We start from the raw sequence: 19,791 nt of genomic DNA on the forward strand, positions 1-19,791 counted from the left end.
CTCCCTCTTGTCCGCGAAAAAACACTCTTCCACCCAATTTTTTTTATAGACTTTTTTATCCTTGCTTCTTATCCCAAAAACAATATTTTTGCCGATTGGTTCCTATTCACAGTCTTAACAGTAGATATACCTATATCTACCTACTATATTTTTTTTATTCCTCTCTCTCTCATCAACCAATTAAAAAACTAAGTAGTACCTACCTACCTATATGTACCTACCAAACTACCCTATTACGGATGCCAACTACGTATCATTAGGTATTCTTAACGATTAAAACATTTATAAAATGATTCATTTAATATTTAATTTGAACTTTTATCAATTTATTATCAATTGAATCATTAAACAAGCGCATTAACTAAGTACCTATATAAATACACACACACCTACCTTCGTGCTACATCTCATTCTGTTCACCATACAAAAATCAAAACACAAAATCAATTTCGCGTTGACAGAAAAGAATTACCTACCTATACATACCTACCAACAACCAAACCAATTGAATTAAAATCTTTGCACATGCCTAGATATCTTTCCCTCCCTACCTCTCTCCTCATTATCCTAACATACCCACACACTTGCCCCATACGTCACCCAATTAAAAAAAAACCTAAACCATAAACAAACACCCCATATTCATAAAAAAATACTTGCAATAATCCACAATTGAAAAAAACAATAGCAGGTAGGTATACCCCTTTCTATATGTACATATATAATTTTGTTCATGCAAAAAAAAAAAGCAAGAATTAAGATCTTGGCACATATTTTTCTCCCCCTCGCTCTATGCCTAAATGCACAATAGACACCACACCATACGTCTTCAAATGATTTTTTTCTAAACCACACGCCCCAAAATCATAAAAAAATATTTGCAATAACCCAAACAGCAAGGAAAACAATGCAAAAAAAATAGTACCTATATATGTTACCGCTCATTTTGTTCATGAATAAAAAAAAACAAGAATAAAGATCTTGGCACATTTTTTTTCTCTCCCTCGCTCTATATAGGTATACACAATACACCACACGTCTTTCCTTCCAACGAAAACCACCTAGACCACACACCCTAAATTCATAAAAAAAACATTATGTCGTTAGGTACATAATCACAACCTATATAGAAGATAAAAAAAACTCTATGTCCCTACCTACTTCTCAGTCCCTTCATAAAAAAAAACAAACAAATTGCAAAAACCAAACACCTTCGCACATAAGTATCATACCATCAATCAACGCAAAAATCTGTTTAAAAAAAAAACCTAAGCCTAAAAAAAAATAAAGAAAAACAACCACCAACAAGAACCCTTTCTTGAAAGTCTCCTCCTCTTTTTTAGCTGCGCAGTGCGCACAATACTTAAACCTTGAACTATATTATAATACCTGCCAAACTAATAAAAAAAAAGCTTCAACTAATCTCTCAAATGTCAAACCAACCAATCACTCCCATCTCAAAATTTTTCTTCTTTTTCCCACTCCATAATATGCAAAACTAAAAAGAACTCCATATGATGTCATAAACACTACACCTACGGCTGCGTTACTTACTTTACCTATATGCATCCTTTATTAAATAGTTTCACTAATTTCATTGGCCAATAAAAATTTTCAAAAACAGCAAAAAACAAGAACAACAAAAAATGAACAAAAAAGGGCGGCCCTTTCTAAGAATGAACTCTGTTATTTTAACAGATTCTGTTGGGATGAAATGTGTGGTATGAAATGTAGTGGTATGAAATGTAGTGGTATGAAATGTTTTGGTATGAACTACCTCGACCCCCCCGGGACAAGCTATAGAAATACGGCACTGTCCCGGGTAAACCGGGACGGATGGTTACCGTAGCAATGAATGATGGTACCAAGTGAATGTTGAATATTAGGATTAAATACAAAAAAAATGAGTTTGAGGATTTTGAGATATTCACATGTGAAGTGTTATATTTTTCACAAAAAGCGTAAACACACAACCATTTCCTGAAAATATGGGTGTTTTGCCAAAGCTGGCAGATAACTTGGGAGCTATTGTGTCCCTTGATGCGAAAAAAGCATTTGAACTACTTTTCAGATTTTAAGTGCTTAGCGACAATTTCGCAATCACTCTTTCAAATTGAAAAAAAAAAAAAAAATATGTCCAATGTCTTTATTTATGCGTCAAAAATTCTTAAAATAACTTGGAAAACTCAAATTTTGTCAATCCTTTTCCTTTTTTGGTATTAATTTTTGTTGTTAAACGGCACGAAGTTGTCAAAATATAATTTTCAACGTATTAGATTTCGATTTGAAAATTAAATTGTTATTTCAAGAATTACGCCAATTTGTCAAAAGTTAAATAGTTATGGAAAATAGTTTTAATTTTTGTTGGGAACTAATTTGTTTTGCATAAAAATAATGCATATTCCTTCTTATTTGATTCGATAAAATTCGAATTTCCTACATTGAAGTGACATAACTTCGTGATGAAATTCACCTTTGCACTCCTATTTTCTATTACAATATTGTTGAAAGTAACGTATTCCATGTTCCATAGTAATCTCAACTCAACTGGTTCTTCTTGTGTTTTTGATCTATGCCATAGGTACAAGTCTAGTGTCTGTTGAGTTTCTGTCAATTTTTCAAAAGACTTTTGCACATCCGGAACAAAAATTACCTCCGGCTCTGCTCTCCAATTCACTGTCAGTGCAAGTCAGTCCCGCATGCAACAGCTAGTAGTGGTCGCATTATAAAACATAAGAAACTCGCAAATTGTCGAGAATATTACACCGGAAATTGTTGGATTATATACCCCCATATGTTGTCTATATAGAATTTTGTACTAACATCGTCGTGTCGTCGTAACAACTCATATATCTATATAATCGTCTACGGGTTAATTTCATGTGTTTTCTTGTAGAATAATCACACACCTCGTCAAGAGAGTAGGTATGCAGAGCCAGTCAGTTCTTCCGTCAATTTCATTGCTCTTACCCTCTCGCAACGTGTGAATTATTTCTAATTGCAAAAAAAATTATATTCCTTTGCTTTATTTTTCTCTCTGGTTTCCTATGCTATTAGGTTTGTAATTTATATAATTTTATTTTTTTTTTTCTCCAAATTATAAGGGTCACGTTCCTGCTGTCATTTGAACTGAATTTAGATTTGAAATTTTTTTTTTTTTTTTTAATTCAATTTTGTATATTGCATTTTTGTGCATTTTTCTTTCAGTTTGTCTATAGATTGATGGACATTTTGTCGTTTGAATTTTAAAAATAAATGTTTTTCTTTTTTTGTCTGCAAAAATAAAGACACAGAGGAATGTAAAGTACATTTTTGCAAAGGGTGTATTGTTTATGTGTATTCTTTGAAGCTTATGTGTTTTCTAGTGGAATGGAATTTGATATTTTTTGATTGAATGAATGAATGAAGAATAATGAATGAAAATTAATGAAGGGTGATACTTTATTTGCAAATCAAAAATACTGAACGAATGAGTTTTTTTTTTTTTTTTTGTAATTTATATGTCCATGGGGATCTGAATTGCAGAAAATGTAAATTTGTCTTACATTCCCCCAACAAGAGGAGTTTAGGAATCATATGATTTAAAAACTTACATATTTATTGGTTTAGTTTATTCAAGATCTCGAAGAACCTTCCTTCCACAAAGGAATTTCTTCCAGAAAAAAAAATTACGAGGGTAAAAATAATTCAATTTTCATTGACACTTTGTATGTTGCATACATAATTTGTGACCGATGGCATATTATAAACTCTAAGTTATTCACCCTAATACCGTTTTGACGTATGACACAAGTTGAAAGTTCTGATATCAACGCCCGCCATTGCGCATTTTAATAGGTCTGTTTGGGTTCTTTTTGCACAAAAATATGAAACCTGTCAAATTTTAAGGAGTGGGGATGAAATTCTCTCAGAGAAAGAAAAATTGTGTAAAAGTACGCTTTTGGCACAAAATTTTCTGCTACTTTTTCTACAACAACAAAAATGTAAACAACACCACCAATTGAAAAAAAAATAAAGAAAGAAAAACTATCAAAACATTTTGTTTTGTTTTACAAACACTTTTTTTTATTCATTTTTTCATAAATCATTTATAAAATAAAGCACTTCTTAACCATTAAAACACAAAAAATAAAAATAAATAAAAATAAACAAAACACAAAACATAGCCACTCGCCATGTTTGTACTTTGTTTTGTTCATTAAAAAATCTAAACACAAATTAAAAAAAAAGAAATGAATAATATTAAAAACACTTTGTTTTATTTTTGAAACACTTTTTTTTATTATTTTGTTCATAAAATATTAATTTGTTTTGAGCATTACACCACTAAAACGAAATAAATAAAAAAAACAAGAAAAAAATACACGCCACCATGTTTGTAGTTTGTTTTCTTTATGTTGTACGACAAGAACAAATAAAGAAAAACAGAGAAAGCACTACCTTTTGACAGATTTCAGATTTTTGTTCGATGAAATTTTTTGGGCAGAAATTCGCAAGAAGGGGAAATCTTTTTCTCTCTCGCGGCCATCTTTTTTGAGAAAAAATGTACAATTTCAGAGTACCCAAACAGGAATTGGGTTAAAAAAGTTGAAAAAAGTTGAAATATTTCTGTTTTAGGCAGTACCCAAACAGACCTAATCAGAAGAAGCAGTTGAATGTGTAAAAAACGAATAGATAATATTTTTTTGTGTTCGATTTCTTTATTTGGCGAAAGTAAATGCAAATTTTGCAAATACATATAATCATAGATATATGTATGTACCTATCTCACAAAGAAGGAAAAAAAAGGTAAAATTATAAGGTTGATTGGCTTCTTCCCTCTGGGTTGTGGCATCTGGAAGTACCACTTGCTTAGATGAAAAGACAATGATTTTGCAAATTAGGAATCTGGAAAAGAAAAAAACACTTGACACCTTTTTTGTTTTGTTAATTTTCAAAAATTATAATTTTATATGAAGGAATATTCATAATAATCGATGTCATTTTTTTAAAATAAATAGCCAATTAGGTTTTTAAAAACGAAAAAAAGTTTTAAGTCTTCAGCGAATTTGAGAGTTTTACAATATCAAATATCCCTAAAAATCATTTATGTAGAAAAATAAAAAAAAAAGTAAAAGTGTTTTCCTTGTGGAAATCCAGATATACCTAATATCTATTTGCTTTGGTAAACTTTTATTAAAGATGACAAACAGTGTACGTACTTGTAAATATGATTGAATTTTTTCAAAAAACCATCCCCGGAACTTTGCTATGACCAGAGACCAGAAATAACAGTCAACCTTTATTTTCAATCGGTTTCTCTCTGAGAGTTACCACAATACTTTAAATAGTTTCGGTTAATGTTTGAGATTTATTTTAAAAAATCAAAAATAAAGGTTATCGGTGTAAAGGTTATCGATGTTTTTTCTAAGTTTATGTATGAAATAATGTATAAACTAAATAGAGTCTCAAAGTTCTTTAGACCCAAGATTATATCTCTTTTCGTTTAAAGTAAAATCCACTGTGATTTGAGTCGCTGGGACGACAAGCACAACCAATGCAATTTCGAATATTTCAGGAGACCAATGTTCTAATATCTAGGTCAAAGCATTCAGCTTCCAGAAGCGTTTCCGCCCGTTGATGCCAAAAGGTGGCGGGGACTCTAACCTACATTCGGGTACAACTCCCATCCCTGTAGGTGCACGCGTTCTCAAACCGGGAAAACTTAAAGGTAAAAAAAAAGTTAAGCCCGATTCTGACAAAATAGGCATGATGTGAAAGTTTTACATGGAAGATGATTTTTTTTAAATCTGAGAATGTGCAAAGCGTAGGCCCATGACACAAGCTATCATTTGGCATCACTCCCAAAAATTGCTCTCAAGCGGTTTAGCTTCTAGGAGCGTTCAAAGATTCGGGGATTTTTCGAAAAAAAATTTTATCCCAACTTTCAAACGCGATTTTCTCTGAATTTTGAAAAAAAAAAAAAAAATCCAAAAACCCGATTTTACCACTATCGGGTAGCTGAGAATATAAGCTTTCATATGGCACCACTCCCATGTCTCTAGGAGTTGATACATTTGCACATGAGATTAATTTTTTTCTCTCAGCGATAAATCTCACTGGTTGACCGAAACATAAAAAAATACAAAATAAAGGTTTTTCTCAGGCCTTGACCGAATTTTTTTTTTTTTTTTAAATAAAGGTTATTTTATGACCTTTATTGAAAATGGCGACAAATAAGAGTTATTAAGGAACCTTTCAAAAGGTTGAGATTTATTTCTGATCTCTGGCTATGACGATTCTTATTTGCAATCTATAAAGTGTTTTTCAGCCCTAACTTTTTTCAGGGAAGTACGTTTGTCTTGGTTTTAGTTCCATGAGATGCAGCATTGAAAAATACCCTAAGATCATTTGCCATAAGCAGAGGTTTAGTTTTTAAATGACGTTGTTTTGGGTCAAAATACACATGAGACACAAAGAACCCACTGAATTAATTTGATCGTGGGTGATAACATAAAATGATTTATATCTTGGATGAGTCTTTGATGATGCATATAAGATATGAAATTTTTTCAGATCCTAGCGGGGTTATTGAAAAGTAAAGTGCATTTATAATGCATTTTTTTATGAAAGGGTGGAACCTTGAAAAAACTATTGCCATCATATAGATCTTCCTTGGCTTTAACCAAACTGTCTGGGTTTTAAAAGTTTTTTCTGAATTTATCTAACCATAAACTACATTTTATTTATGCGTATTCAAATGCAATTTTTGGCCAGAAGACAATAAATTAAACCATCTTGAACTTAACTTTGTAGTATCTGGTAATAAAAATCAATGATTGGTAACGTTTTTTACTAGGTACAATCTTTAATTAAAAAACCGGCATTGTTGATGCACTTCATTTTGGGGTCTGTAAGAATTTCGACTCTTATACATCTAAATCAAAGAACCATCCAAGAATTGATACTTAATATAGTCTCCAAATTTTGAGAGTTATAATATGTAAAATAAAAGGATATTTTTGAGATTTTACCTTGAATAAATTATGACGCTTATGCACTTTCGTTTTCTAGGGTTAAATGCTTACCTATCTTGCTTGAAAATAAGTGAGAAGTGTCTAGGAAAACAACTTTTTCAGAAATTAAAAACTTTAAATACTTCTACTTTTTGAAAAATTATGTGTTACTATGTTTGCGTTATTCTGGGAGTTTGTCTTCTATCGAATGACCCTTGTTAATTTTCAAAAGTGTATCACTTTTTCAAAATAAATGCTTCAATGTCTCAGTCAGATAAAAACTGTAATTTTTTCTTAGCCTTTATTTATTCTATAAAAAAGAAATTTGAAGAAATATTTCAATATGAGACTCCCAACCAAATTGAATAATTTTTGTTCTAACTTTCCCTTCATTTACAAAATGTCACTCAAAGTATTAAACTTTTTCAACAACAAAAAATCCGCCAAATGAAAATTGAAAAGAAATTATAATTATTAATATTCTCTCCTCACCACATCATCTTTGAAGCAAAAAAGGACAACTGTAGTTAAATCCAGATGTTTCAAAGCATTTTACCAGATTTGTTTTTTCCTTTTTTCTATTTTCTAAACTTTTATAGCAACAAAAAATGCTATTTGTTACTTTGATAACTCATTTACAAGAAACTCGCTAAGCGTATCGACCTACTAACCCAAGGGTTGAATATGACAAGTATTTAAAGCAAAAAATATTCTTTATTTCTTTAAACTCGTTAATCTTGTTCCACTTTTTGTCCCAACCCCGACTTTGAACCTTTTTAATGCATTTATTCACTCAACTCGTTTAAAAATGAAATTAATTCAACTTTTTTTTTTCTTTCATTCTAGGAAAAAAATACGAAACAATCTTTGATACATTAAAAGTCTTAAAGAGCTCAAACTCATTGGATTACGTAGAACTACAAGTCGAACAACCTAATGTGTGCGTTTAAGTATCCAATAAAATAAAAAAAAATTGCAAAATTATACAAGAATAAACAATAACACTTTAAAACATAAAAAGTACTAAAAAAAAATTACTTAAAATGTCGTGTCGACGTAATAAGTTTCATCTCTTTGTAGTCTTTCTGATGCTAAAGAAGACTTAACTACAAAAAAAAAGCAAAATTGAAAAAAAAAAATGTCAAAAATCGTGTCAACCTAGATTTTAAAGTAGTGAAATTAAAAATTGTGTTTTTTTTTTTAAATTAAAATAATTGTGAAAGAAGTCATTTAAAAATATTGTAAAAAATAATAAACAACGCGTTGTTTTGAGTATTAACCTCGTAAAGAGTAAAATTTAATTTCCGTGTGATTTTTTTTTTATCACAACGTGAATTTTATTCTTTAAAGATACTTCCTGAGTTGAAAGAATTACAGAACTCATCATCATCAAAATGGATCTTAGTTTAGAACGAGATGGATCTGCCCTTGGCAGTCTTTTCCAGCAGATTATTGCTGATATGAAGGTAGGTTTTTGTTTTTATTTTTTTTTTCACGCTTGTTATTATTTTGATTAAGTGATATTGAAAAAAAAAAAACAAAACAGGTTAAATAACTTGATACTTTACTAACAAGAGTAAATGACAGGTGGAAATGCGTGGTAATGGCATTTGCATCACAATACAACACAGTCAGTTAATTATAATTGATAATTATCAAGAGGTGTGGAATGGTCCGGTTTGTTTGACGTTTGTTATTAAGTTTTTTTTTTGTAACCAGAATATATTAAAAATATATTAATTTTGTATCTTTTATGATGATATTATCTTAATGGAATGAAAGTGTTAAAGATATATGACACGATATGTGGGCGTTGCATAATAGCCATTTAGCGCCTTTAAAAATTGTCTGGAATCCGTAAAATATTGACTTGATTAAGTATCTGTTTTATATGTAGTTTAATTAAGAACCGGTAAAATTTAAACGACTATCAATTTTTGTTATGTGATTGATGAAATTTTTGTTTTTTATAAAAACACAAGTTAATATCAAAAACAATCTTAATATGTAGTTGAGATAAGAGTTTTTGTAGTGTATTTTGAAATTTTGTTATTTTTATTAAAGAGTAAGGTAAGTAATTTTTTACGACTGTTATTTAACTTTAGATCTGGGTTTATAAAGGGTTTTTAAAACAAGAAAAGCACGAAATTAAAAAAGAATAAAATAAAACCGTACAGGTCCATTCCGGTTTTTCTTGTAATATCAATACATCAGAGGACTTTTTAGATGCGTCTCAAGCTTTTGACAAAGTATGCCACGAAATGTTAAAACAAGTCCTACCTGCAATTCTTAGCGAATATCTAGAAAACAGAATTTTCTTTGTTAGATATGGGAACTATTATTCAAGAAAATAGTGGCTGACGTACCACAAGGTAGTGTTCTAGTTCCACGTGATCTTCACGTATTAGAATATTTATAAATTGCCAGTTTTTGTTAATAAAGCTCAAGAAAACGCAAGTTAAAAAGAAATGCGAAGAATTAAATAATAAATAATGATAAATGTACCTACTGATTTCTCGGACAATATTCTAAAGTTTGTATCAAAAACAAATTATTAGTTTAAAAGCAGGTACCTACTTAACCCTGTCTGAACACATGGTATACAACTTTAGGGTGCCCCGTGCCACCACGCTTGTCAAAGAAGTAACAAATTGTACGCAAAAGCATAGAAAACGTTTAGTTGAACATAATAATAGAACAATTGTAGAAATTCTCCACAATACATAAATAGTTTGCGAAAGACTAATTCTTCCGATTTGGTGCTGTGAACCGTTTAAAAATTGCAGAATCAGTAAGATCTTCAACCGGAAAGTTACCTACAACACGTTACTTATCTTCGAAAAAGATACATTCCATCTGATTTAAGTTTCAAGTGGGTTGGGGTCAAAATTCTTCTGTCAAAATTCTGCTCTAAAAATTCTTTAAAAATTCTATTTTTCAAAATTCTGCTTTTTATAATAATTCTGTTTTACAAAATTCTGCAAATAATTAAAAAGGGTCTGGAATAAAAAAAGGAATATTTTGTATCATACAACATCGTTTCTAATTAGTTTTCAACGGTAGGGGAAGTGGGAGAAAGACCGCCCTTTAGTTTTTGACTGCCTTAAAAACCAATAAAAAACATCATTAAATTAAAATAAATTCTTTATTCATTAAGTTTAACGTTTTTGGCAGGAACTCTCACAATTATAATAAAAATAAAAAATACTAAACAAAAGAAAATATGTTTTGAGAAAATAGGTATCTTACAAAAAGAAGAGTTTTTGTTCGTGGGCGGAGATTTAAATGGACATGTCGGGAAAACAAACGAAGACTATGAAGATTGCCATGGAGGCCTCGGATACGGCACTAGGAACTCTCCTGGTGAAGACATCCTGAGCTCGTGCAAAACATATGGTCTTATCGTACTAAATACCATGTTCATCAAACAAAGCCGACACCTGGTCACTTACAGCAGTGGTGGAAATGAGACCCAGATTGATTACCATTTGGTATCTAGTTTCATGAAACCTCGGGTCAAGGATTGTAAAGTGATACTGGGAGAAGCGATCGCCCACCAACACCGTCTCCTACTGACAGAATTTTTTATGGAGACAGTGAACGACAACAAACAGACAAAGACTTTTGGGAAGATCAAATGGTATAATCTGGATAAGGAAAAAGGCGAAGCTTTTATTTCGAATATGCAAAACTATCTGTATAACAACACCAACATTTTTCGAAATGAAGAGAGTACAGCACAAAGTATGTGGGACCTCCTACAGCGAACTTGCATAGAAAAAGCCAAAACACTGTTAGGGGTTTCAAAAGGACACAACCAACAAGGCAAAGAAACATGGTGGTGGAATGATGAAGCTAAAGCAGTTGTAAGTAAAAAGAAAATGGCTTTCAAAGCTTGGTCGAAGTGCCCCTCTAATAATACAGAGCAAAAGTCACGCCTCGAAGTGGAATACAGAAACTGCAAGAAAGAAGCGAAGAAGATATGTGCCCAAATTCAAGCCAAGAATACGGAAGACCTATATCGGGAGCTAGATGAAATTTCTACCCCGACTGCTGGTGCTATTCAAGAGCTACGACAAAACGTGAATAAGGGCGCAACCATTTTCAAAATAGCCGCTCAAAGAAGAAGAAATGCTCAGGAGATCTGTTCGCCGAAGTTTATTAACAATGCTCAAGGCCAACTACTTGTGGAAAACGACGAAATTCTCCACAGGTGGCGACAGTACTGTGACGAACTTCTAAATGAACAATTTCCAAGGCTACACTTTCCAATAGCTTCACCTAACTTAAGCGAAGTATCCGATGTCACAGTCGAAGAAGTTAGTGAGGCTGTAAAATACTCCAAAAAGGGAAAAGCTGTTGGGCCAGACGAAATACCCTCAGAGTTTTGGAAAAAGATGGGAGACATCGGGTCTAGATGGCTCATGGTTCTTGTTTCCAAGCTTATACGAGGTGATCGAATGCCTAATCAATGGAGGGAAAGTTACCTTCTTCCAATATACAAAGGAAAGGGTGATACTCGAAGCTGTGATAATTACCGTTCGATTAAGCTGATGTCACACACCATGAAGATCGTTGAGCGAGTCTTGGGTAGCCGACTGCGAAAAATAATAAGGCTATCTGATGACCAGTGCGGGTTTGTTGCGGGTAAATCAACCACAGATGCAATCCAGAGTATAAGAATCATTATGGAAAAACATCGAGATTCCTTGGAGGATTTGCATGTGGTATTGGTTGATTTTGAAAAAGCATTCGATCGACAACCACGAGATCTGATATGGGTGGCCCTCAGACAACGAGGAGTTCCGGAAACCTATGTGCGGATAATTATGGACATGTATGATGGAGCAGTTACTAAAGTAAGATGTGCAGCTGGAGTCACCGAAGAATTCGAAATCACAGTAGGTGTACACCAGGGAAGCGTCTTGAGTCCTCTGCTCTTTATTACCGTTCTTGATTACCTGCTTGAAGGCAAAGTGACGGACCCAAAAGTGCATCAGTTATTCTTTGCTGACGATGGAGCCATCATAAGTGAAGACCCGATATCCCTGCAACGAGCACTTGATGTATGGGTGGATGTTCTGGAAGGTAGTGGGTACCGCATAAGCGCGAAAAAGACAGAATACCTATGCTGCCCATTTTCTGATCCACACAGGCCTATTCCTGACATTTATTTGAATGGTGTAGTGCTTCCCAAGTGTGAAAAGTTTAAATATCTGGGGTCTATGATAAATAACGAAGGTACTTGTGATGACGATATCAATCATCGCGTAAGCGTAGGGTGGATGAAGTGGCGGGAAAATTCTGCTATCTTCTGTGATCGAAAAATGCCCCCTAAGCTGAAAGGAAGGCTCTACACAGCAGTTGTGCGTCCAGCACTCACATACGGTTCACAATGTTGGACAATGTACAAAAAGTATGAGAGTAAGTTAACGGCAGCTGAGATGAAGATGCTTCGTATGACAGCAGGAGTAACAAAGCTTGATAGAATTAGAAGTACGAAGATCCGAGGAAGCCTTCATGTTAAAAACACCATCTCCCAAAAAATTGAACACGACCGACTCAGTTGGTATTGCCATGTTCAAAGGAGAGATCCTGAGAACCCCGTCAAAAAAGCAATATCATACAACGTTCCAACACGAAATAGAAAGAAAGGTAGGCCTAAAAACTCCTGGTACAAGCAAATGCAAAACCACCAGCATTCAGTTGGCCTTAGAAATGGAACAATACAAAACCGGGAGGCTTGCCGCCGATTTCTGAGGTCAACCCGGCGAACCCCACAGGCGGATCACTAGTGTGAAGCAGTTACGTGGGATAGTTATGATCCCCTCGACATCGAGATCATAACAGCGCCGAGAAAAAGGAAGAAGAAGAAGGTATCTTACAAAAAACGGTGTTGCCCCACATTGGGGTAAGAACGCCCTATCAAATTCTGTTGGTAGTAAAACCGTTTTTTTTCTGTAAAAATGGATTTTTTTTTCAATAATAAGACACGTAAAAAAAAAAAAAATTAAGATTTTTAATTATTTCACTTTCAAAAGTACAAATTATTTTTCACATAAAAGTTAACAATTTCATGAAAAAACACAAATTTTAGCGTAACTATTTGTGGTTCCAACTGAACTTGCTCATACTAACAGACATGATTTATCTTACCAGAAGCCACTTATTTTATATTTAAGTGTTGCCAATTTTAATTTTTTTCATACAAATAGAAGAAAAACGGTCTTGCCCCCACTTCCCCTATATAGAAAGGTTAAAAAGAAAGTCAGTCTTCTAGGCAGTTAGAAAGGTACCAAACTTAAATTACATCAATGAGGTGTATTTTTGTTTAGTAAACGCATATGCTATGAAAAAAAAAACCAATTAGCAGAATTTTTTTCTTCAAAAAAATGCTGGCAGAATTTTAAAAAGAAGAATTTTGAAAAACAATAAAAAGAACCGTAATTTTGAAAAAGAGAATTTTCTTTAAGAAGAGTTTTGAAAACCAGAATTTTGAAGTCAGAGTTTTGACCCGCTCCCGTTTTAAGTGTGGTTGGTCTAGTTTTGTGAAGCTATGCCTTCCAAAAAGCTTTATGGAAGCAGAGTTGTTGGTTGGGAGAGTCCTACACTTCTATAAGCACACGTTTTCCTCTTCATCATAGAGTCTTTTAAGGATTTCCACACCTACGAAAAAAACATCTGTTTTAGGTTTTCCTGGAAAATTTACTTCTTCCAAGACAGTTTTTTTTTTTTTCAATTCTTCCTTTTTTTCCAGACTTCATCATCGAATTCGACTTACCACTTTGTAACTTCTTAATTCTTTATGAGCATTTTTTTTTTTTTCAATTTGAAATTTATTTTGGTCTTTAAATATGAATGTGCAACCACTTTTATTCAAAAAGAAAGAAGAAACTTTTAGGTTGCTGAAGAAGCAAAGTTATTGGTAAAAAAAAAACATTAACATAATCCAAGTCAAGGAAGTTTTGGCTTGAAATACATTAAACAACTAAACTGTTGTCTGCACGCAATTATTTATATTCTGACTATTATTTTCTTTTTTTTTTTTTTAACATTTTTAAAGCAGCTCAAGTCAACCACAACAAATGGTCCGAAACTGAGAAAAAAAAGACGCATTCGTGCTCGTACACAATATCAATTCTTCTTCCCTTTGTCGTGGAGACCTTTTTTTTTTAAAGTGTTGCTAACAATTTCACGGGTGTCAAAAAAGATCTCATAAAATACTTTTCATGACACCAATGAACAACATGAACAACCAGAGTAAAGAAGAAAGAAAAAAAAAAATAATACAAAAACTGAAGAAATGTGTTTGTGACACACGAAAATATTATTCCATAATTTCGTCATTTAAATAGTTTCTCGCATAGTGTTAAAAACGAAACAATGAAAGACCCAGACTGAGTGACTGAATGGTTGGTCTGTATCGATTATAAGGGGGGAAAATAAGGTCATTTCCATCTTTTCTGTGGCATTTCAAAGAAATTTTAACACCAATAGATAAAATTTGAAAACATTACTACTTAAGGTGCTTTAGCTTTTTTGAAGCCCATTCATTTGATTGATAGATAATAGAAAAGCTGTCTCAAATTCTTCTTCAGATGTCAATAAGCTAGTTTGTTAAAACAGATTGATTTGAATCGAATGAAAACGTTTATAAACTTAAGAGGCTTTTTGTTGATGTCTTACTGTCAGATATAAACAACAAAACGATAAGAAGATGCACTTCTATGTGAGATAGAATGACAGATGATGCACTTGATGTTTGAAAGAGCGTGTATGTTGTCATTCAAAAATTTATTCACAGTTTATTGGGTTTTAGTTGGCAGGGCCAGTGATTTAACTGATCATCGCTTTATATGTGGAAATGACTATAACAAAGACTTATGATGTCAATCACTTGTAATGTGCGTTCATTTTGTTCATATTATTACTTTCAAAAGTTAAATTTAATCAATTAATTTATGAATCCTATGGTTTTGTTTAAAAATATCAATCTTTATTATTAAAACTTGGTTTTTATTGAGTTTTTTTTTTTTTGTATAGGAAGACCGTGAAAATCATAAATTCTATTTCTGACAGAAGGTTTAAATATTCTATTTTAGTTCTCAGCAAAGCTATCTTCAGTTAATCATTAAAAAAATTAAAAATTCGAAATATGTATGTACATAGTGCCTTTAAAATTTTATTTCATTTGCAAGAACTCAATTTGAAAATAAAGACAAAGAGTTATTTTCTATCTTTGCAAAAAGGTATCACACGTAGGTATTGCCATCAATTTTTAATGTTTCTTTTTTCTACTTTAAGTCACTTTGGGGGCAATGATTAGTGCGATGGAATATGATGCCAGAGAACTAGGTTTGAATCCCACTCTCCAACACCTAAAACAATTTTTTCAGAGGAATTGCATCCTTCGAGAAATTGACAAAGCTTTCGAAGAATATCATTGTCATGAAAAAGAACATCTATGCTTACCCCTTTGGACTTGGTGGTAAATTGTTGGTCTCTTCTATTCTTGCAAATTAATAATGGTTGACAGTTGTTAGCCGTTAGGCCTTCCTCCTTGTCGTACCACAAATGTGGTGAATTGAACAAAATGTTAGGAATATTATCTTATAAGAATGATTGCTCCTCTAAAAGTTAACTTAGATTAGTCATATTAGATTTGGTGGTATGGAAGTCTGAGAAATAACTCGCAACTGCAATTGAAGCAATTTTTTTATCAGTAAATTTTGTATTGAAATAAATGGTCATGACAAAAATAGTATTCAATGTTTTTTAAATTTTTTTTTCCCTAATTTTAACTTTGAGGTCGATTATTCCAAAAACTATTGATTAAAAAAACTTGATTTAAAAAGTACAATAAAGCATACAATTGCGTCTTTTGAAAAAGGTATCATTAATAACTGTAAGTGTTGCCGTTGTTTTTTTAACGTGTTTTTATTTCGTATTGTTTTTTAGAAAAAATTATGAGTCCGAATTGCAGTTGCGAATTATTTCTCAGCAAAAGTATAACTTGACTGGACTATTAATTTTAAAATAATAATAATAATAATAATAATAATAATTTTCATAAAAAAAAAAACACAAATTCAGAACCGTATCAAAAAATTTCAATTCGTTCATTTTGCCTTTTTTGATTCCCTGGAAAAAATTTACTATTACCAGAGTTAAGTTTGGTAAAAAACAATTTTTTATAAATGTATTTGCTTTTGATTTAAAATTCTGTAAAGTTTTTTTCTTAAAAAAAAAAAACACTAAAACACTCTCCGAAAAAAAATCTTTTCGTAATATTAATATCAAATTTTAGTGAACGAATTACTTAATTTTAATTCTCTGCTTCAACTAGCCTTTTAGTTTCTCTATAAATGTTCCTGCATCTGAATAATTTTAATTTTTATTTTTATTACTGTTGTTAAACTTCTTCTTCGTTTTATTATTCATCCTTTTGTTTTTGTTGCTTTTTTTGTAAATATCGTCTTTTTTTATTTATAAAATTCTCATGTAACATTTTCTAATTCTCACTGTTACCTAAACAGTAGTTGCCAAATGCAATAAGTGTCACATCAGGTCTTTTACTGATGATACAAAAAATCATCAAGCGGAAAAAAGCTTTCCCAAAATGTTAAGTAATACCTCCATATAATTATAAAAAGATTCACATGGAAAATTGCAATGTGACAATATTTGCATGTTATAGGTAGTTTTTTCTTTCCTTAAACAAAGCATTTGACGAGTGAGTGTCTTACATTGCTACTACTTATTACGTCAAGCATATTTATACATATTTCTACTGATACACTCGCTGATAATGTAAAATGTATTCAATTTTACTTTAAAAAAGTCACACGAATTGTGTACACTTTACACAAGAATTAATGGTTCAAACACCATCAGATTTTTAAATTATTTAAAAATTACTATGCAAATTGCTTTTATCAATATGGCGGCTACCACCATTTACTATAAGCTCTCCTTTTCAGCAACCCTTGTTTATATGAACCTATATCACCTACATATGTGGCACTCAAAAAAAAAAAAAAAAAAAACGGAATACAAAAAATTAACCTTATAAATATTCTAGACACTTTAATATTCTCTTTCTTCTTAAAAAAAGAACACAAGAGGTGTGTAAGCCTCCTGTAATCCTCTCGCGAGAATTTTCATCAACAGTAACCCCCCATGAGGGTGCTGAAGCAATTATTTCCTTGGGTATTACAAAGCCAATCCGTGTGTGTCTCATGAAAAATTGGTTTTCTCCCAACAACACCTTGGTGTGTATTGCACACACAAAAATTATGCCTTTCGTGTTTACTTTCGCTTTAAAATTTTGAAAATCCCACCAGAAATTACATTCTTAACAAAAACAAAGTTAATAGATTGTTTTTTTTTTTTCTTGGTTATGTTTAAGATTTAAAGTCATGGTTGCCAGGTATAAGAAGAACCATAACAAACACGGAAAAAATAGACAAACTAAGAAAAGCGTTATAAACTTTATGGTTCTGTCGACGAAGACAGATTTAAATTATGAATAAAACTATGTTGTTTGTTTGTTTTTTTTTTTTTTTTTTTGAAAGCGGAGTTGTATCTAAATTATAAATTAAAGATTATCAAAAATTATCCAAAAAATTTATAAGCAAGCTAAAAAATATCTATTAAAGTGGCAACCATGCTCCAAGGCGCCTTCTTCAGAACACAATCCATTTGTCTTATATGGTCGGAAGCACCTAATATATGTATGCGCCGGATTATTTTCCTTACATGTTTTTCAAGTTTTTTTTTTCTTCTTACATAATTTATCGCCTTGCTTTAAAATATCCATTCATTTTATTAATTCAAATTATTTCATTAACATAGACTTGAAGCACTTTTAACTGTTTTTATTAGAATAATACCTAACCAAAACAAAACATTAACCCAACCCTAGAATTTCTTAATAAATTCTAAATTCCAGTCATATGAGTCTTTAAATTGTATAATTTTTATGTATAAACATAAGTTAATGAAGCTTTAATGCCTACCTGCTTTTATTATAGCATATTTATTGACAAAAATACTAGATTACCATAATTTTGTCGTTTGTATTAATAAAAACTTGGAAGCACTTTTATTATAAACTATTATAAATAACTGTATCCGTTGAAATTGTTGTTTACAATTCTTTAGAACCTGCACCGTGTTTACAGTACATGTGTATTATGTAGGTGGATTTTGAAACAATTCAGAATCTTTTATGGGATTGGTTTTAATATAGGTAATTGATTTTTCTTGATATTGTTGTCAGTTGGGTGGGTAAATGTAATTCATTTGCATAAAATACAATCAGATAAAAACTTAACAAAAATTGTATTTTTTCGCTGGCTAGGCATGATTTTTAGGGCGGTCCTTAGCAAATTAGAATTTTAGAGATGTATCTTGAAACAGTTGGAAATAATTCTTCTTACTCGTCGTTTTATTCAGAAATTTAATCACCTAGTCTTAATAAAAAAAAGAAAAATTTGCAATCCTCGAAAGGCAACTTCAATAAAGAATTAAAGTAAACAAAAAAAAAAGTAATGGTCCCAAAACCGAACCTTGTGGAACTTCAAATCTATTGATTTTCTTTTACTTATATCACTAAATATCACTCTTTGGGATTTAGAATTTAAGGGTACAGATCTCGGTCCTCCACTTTTAATTATTATAAATGCAAAAAGTGCATTTTGCAAAATTGAAATTTTCATCTCTACAGTTCACATTGCGAAATTTTGCAGAAAATGATGGGACGTTTTTATTTTGAACGAAAACAACTTTTGTCTTTTGTAACTTTAATTAATTTTTTTTTTTGTACTGAAAAAAAAAACCTTCAGCAAACATAAAGGTCATACACCATTCAATTAAAGTCACACTTTCTCTCCATATTTTGTAAGGTTGATTACAATAATAATGACAACAATAATGACACCATCATTACAAACCCACAAAATGTAGGTAATACTTTGATATAACAACTCTGCTCACTACTAAATGGCTGTATTTCCGGTCGACTTAACACAAACTCCATTTCCATGACGCTTTTTAAAGTGTTTACAAACACACTTACACAAAAAAGAAAAAAAGAGTCACCTAATGACGCCACCTGTTTGTTTCGAACCTATTTTATTTGAATAAAAAAAATTAATAAAAAAGTTAAAAAAATGCGAGGGCGCTGCTCCGCCACATTGTTTATCTTGTTTACCAAGGTCAAATATTTGTGATGATTTAAACCAGCAACAACGTGTATAGGAATATCCGTTGCAAGTTTTTGTCAATGGATATACGAGAAAAAATAAATATTCTTATCTTTTATCTTTTAATTTTTTTTAAATCAAATAAAAAAAAAAAACCGAGGGAGGATTTATTTACATGTTGAGATATTTTTTTCATTTCATTTCGTTTTTTTGTTTTTTTGTTTGTGAAGAAGGAAAGCTTTTTTATTTTATCACTTTTTTTTTTTGTATTCGTATTACATTTCTAATTTATTCAGGTGCATCATGTGTTTTTGTTTGCTTTTAGATGTTATCTTTCATTATATTTTTTTTTTTTTGTTTTTTTTTTCAATTTATTTGTAACCTAGTTTTGAATAAGGTTTTTATTCAGAGTTTATAATGAAGTTGCAACGAGATAGAATTTGTGAATGAAAGTGAAAAAAAAAAAATAATGTAGGTACAGTCGACTCCCTCTAAGTCGAACTTTCACGGGACTCGAAAATCGGTTCGAGTTGGAGGGATTTTTTAAAATATTTTTCTTCAAAATTGTTCATTAAAAATGGTGAAAAAGT

The 19,791-nt window shown here is 31.5% G+C and overlaps 1 protein-coding gene across 13 annotated transcripts in view; it reads left to right on the forward strand.

Annotated features, from left to right (window-relative positions):
- Positions 1–19,791, forward strand: part of LOC129921564 (putative uncharacterized protein DDB_G0291608) — a 226,328-nt gene that overhangs the window by 38,573 nt on the left and 167,964 nt on the right. For all 13 annotated transcript variants that reach the window (XM_056003452.1, XM_056003453.1, XM_056003456.1 and 10 more), the window contains exon 2: positions 7,842–8,461. In XM_056003452.1, coding sequence (XP_055859427.1) covers positions 8,390–8,461 — 72 coding nt within the window. In that variant the 5' untranslated portion in view covers positions 7,842–8,389. The remainder of the gene's footprint in view (positions 1–7,841; positions 8,462–19,791) is intronic.

This window comes from Episyrphus balteatus, chromosome 1 (assembly GCF_945859705.1).
Source record: "Episyrphus balteatus chromosome 1, idEpiBalt1.1, whole genome shotgun sequence".
NCBI classification, from domain to species: domain Eukaryota; kingdom Metazoa; phylum Arthropoda; class Insecta; order Diptera; family Syrphidae; genus Episyrphus; species Episyrphus balteatus.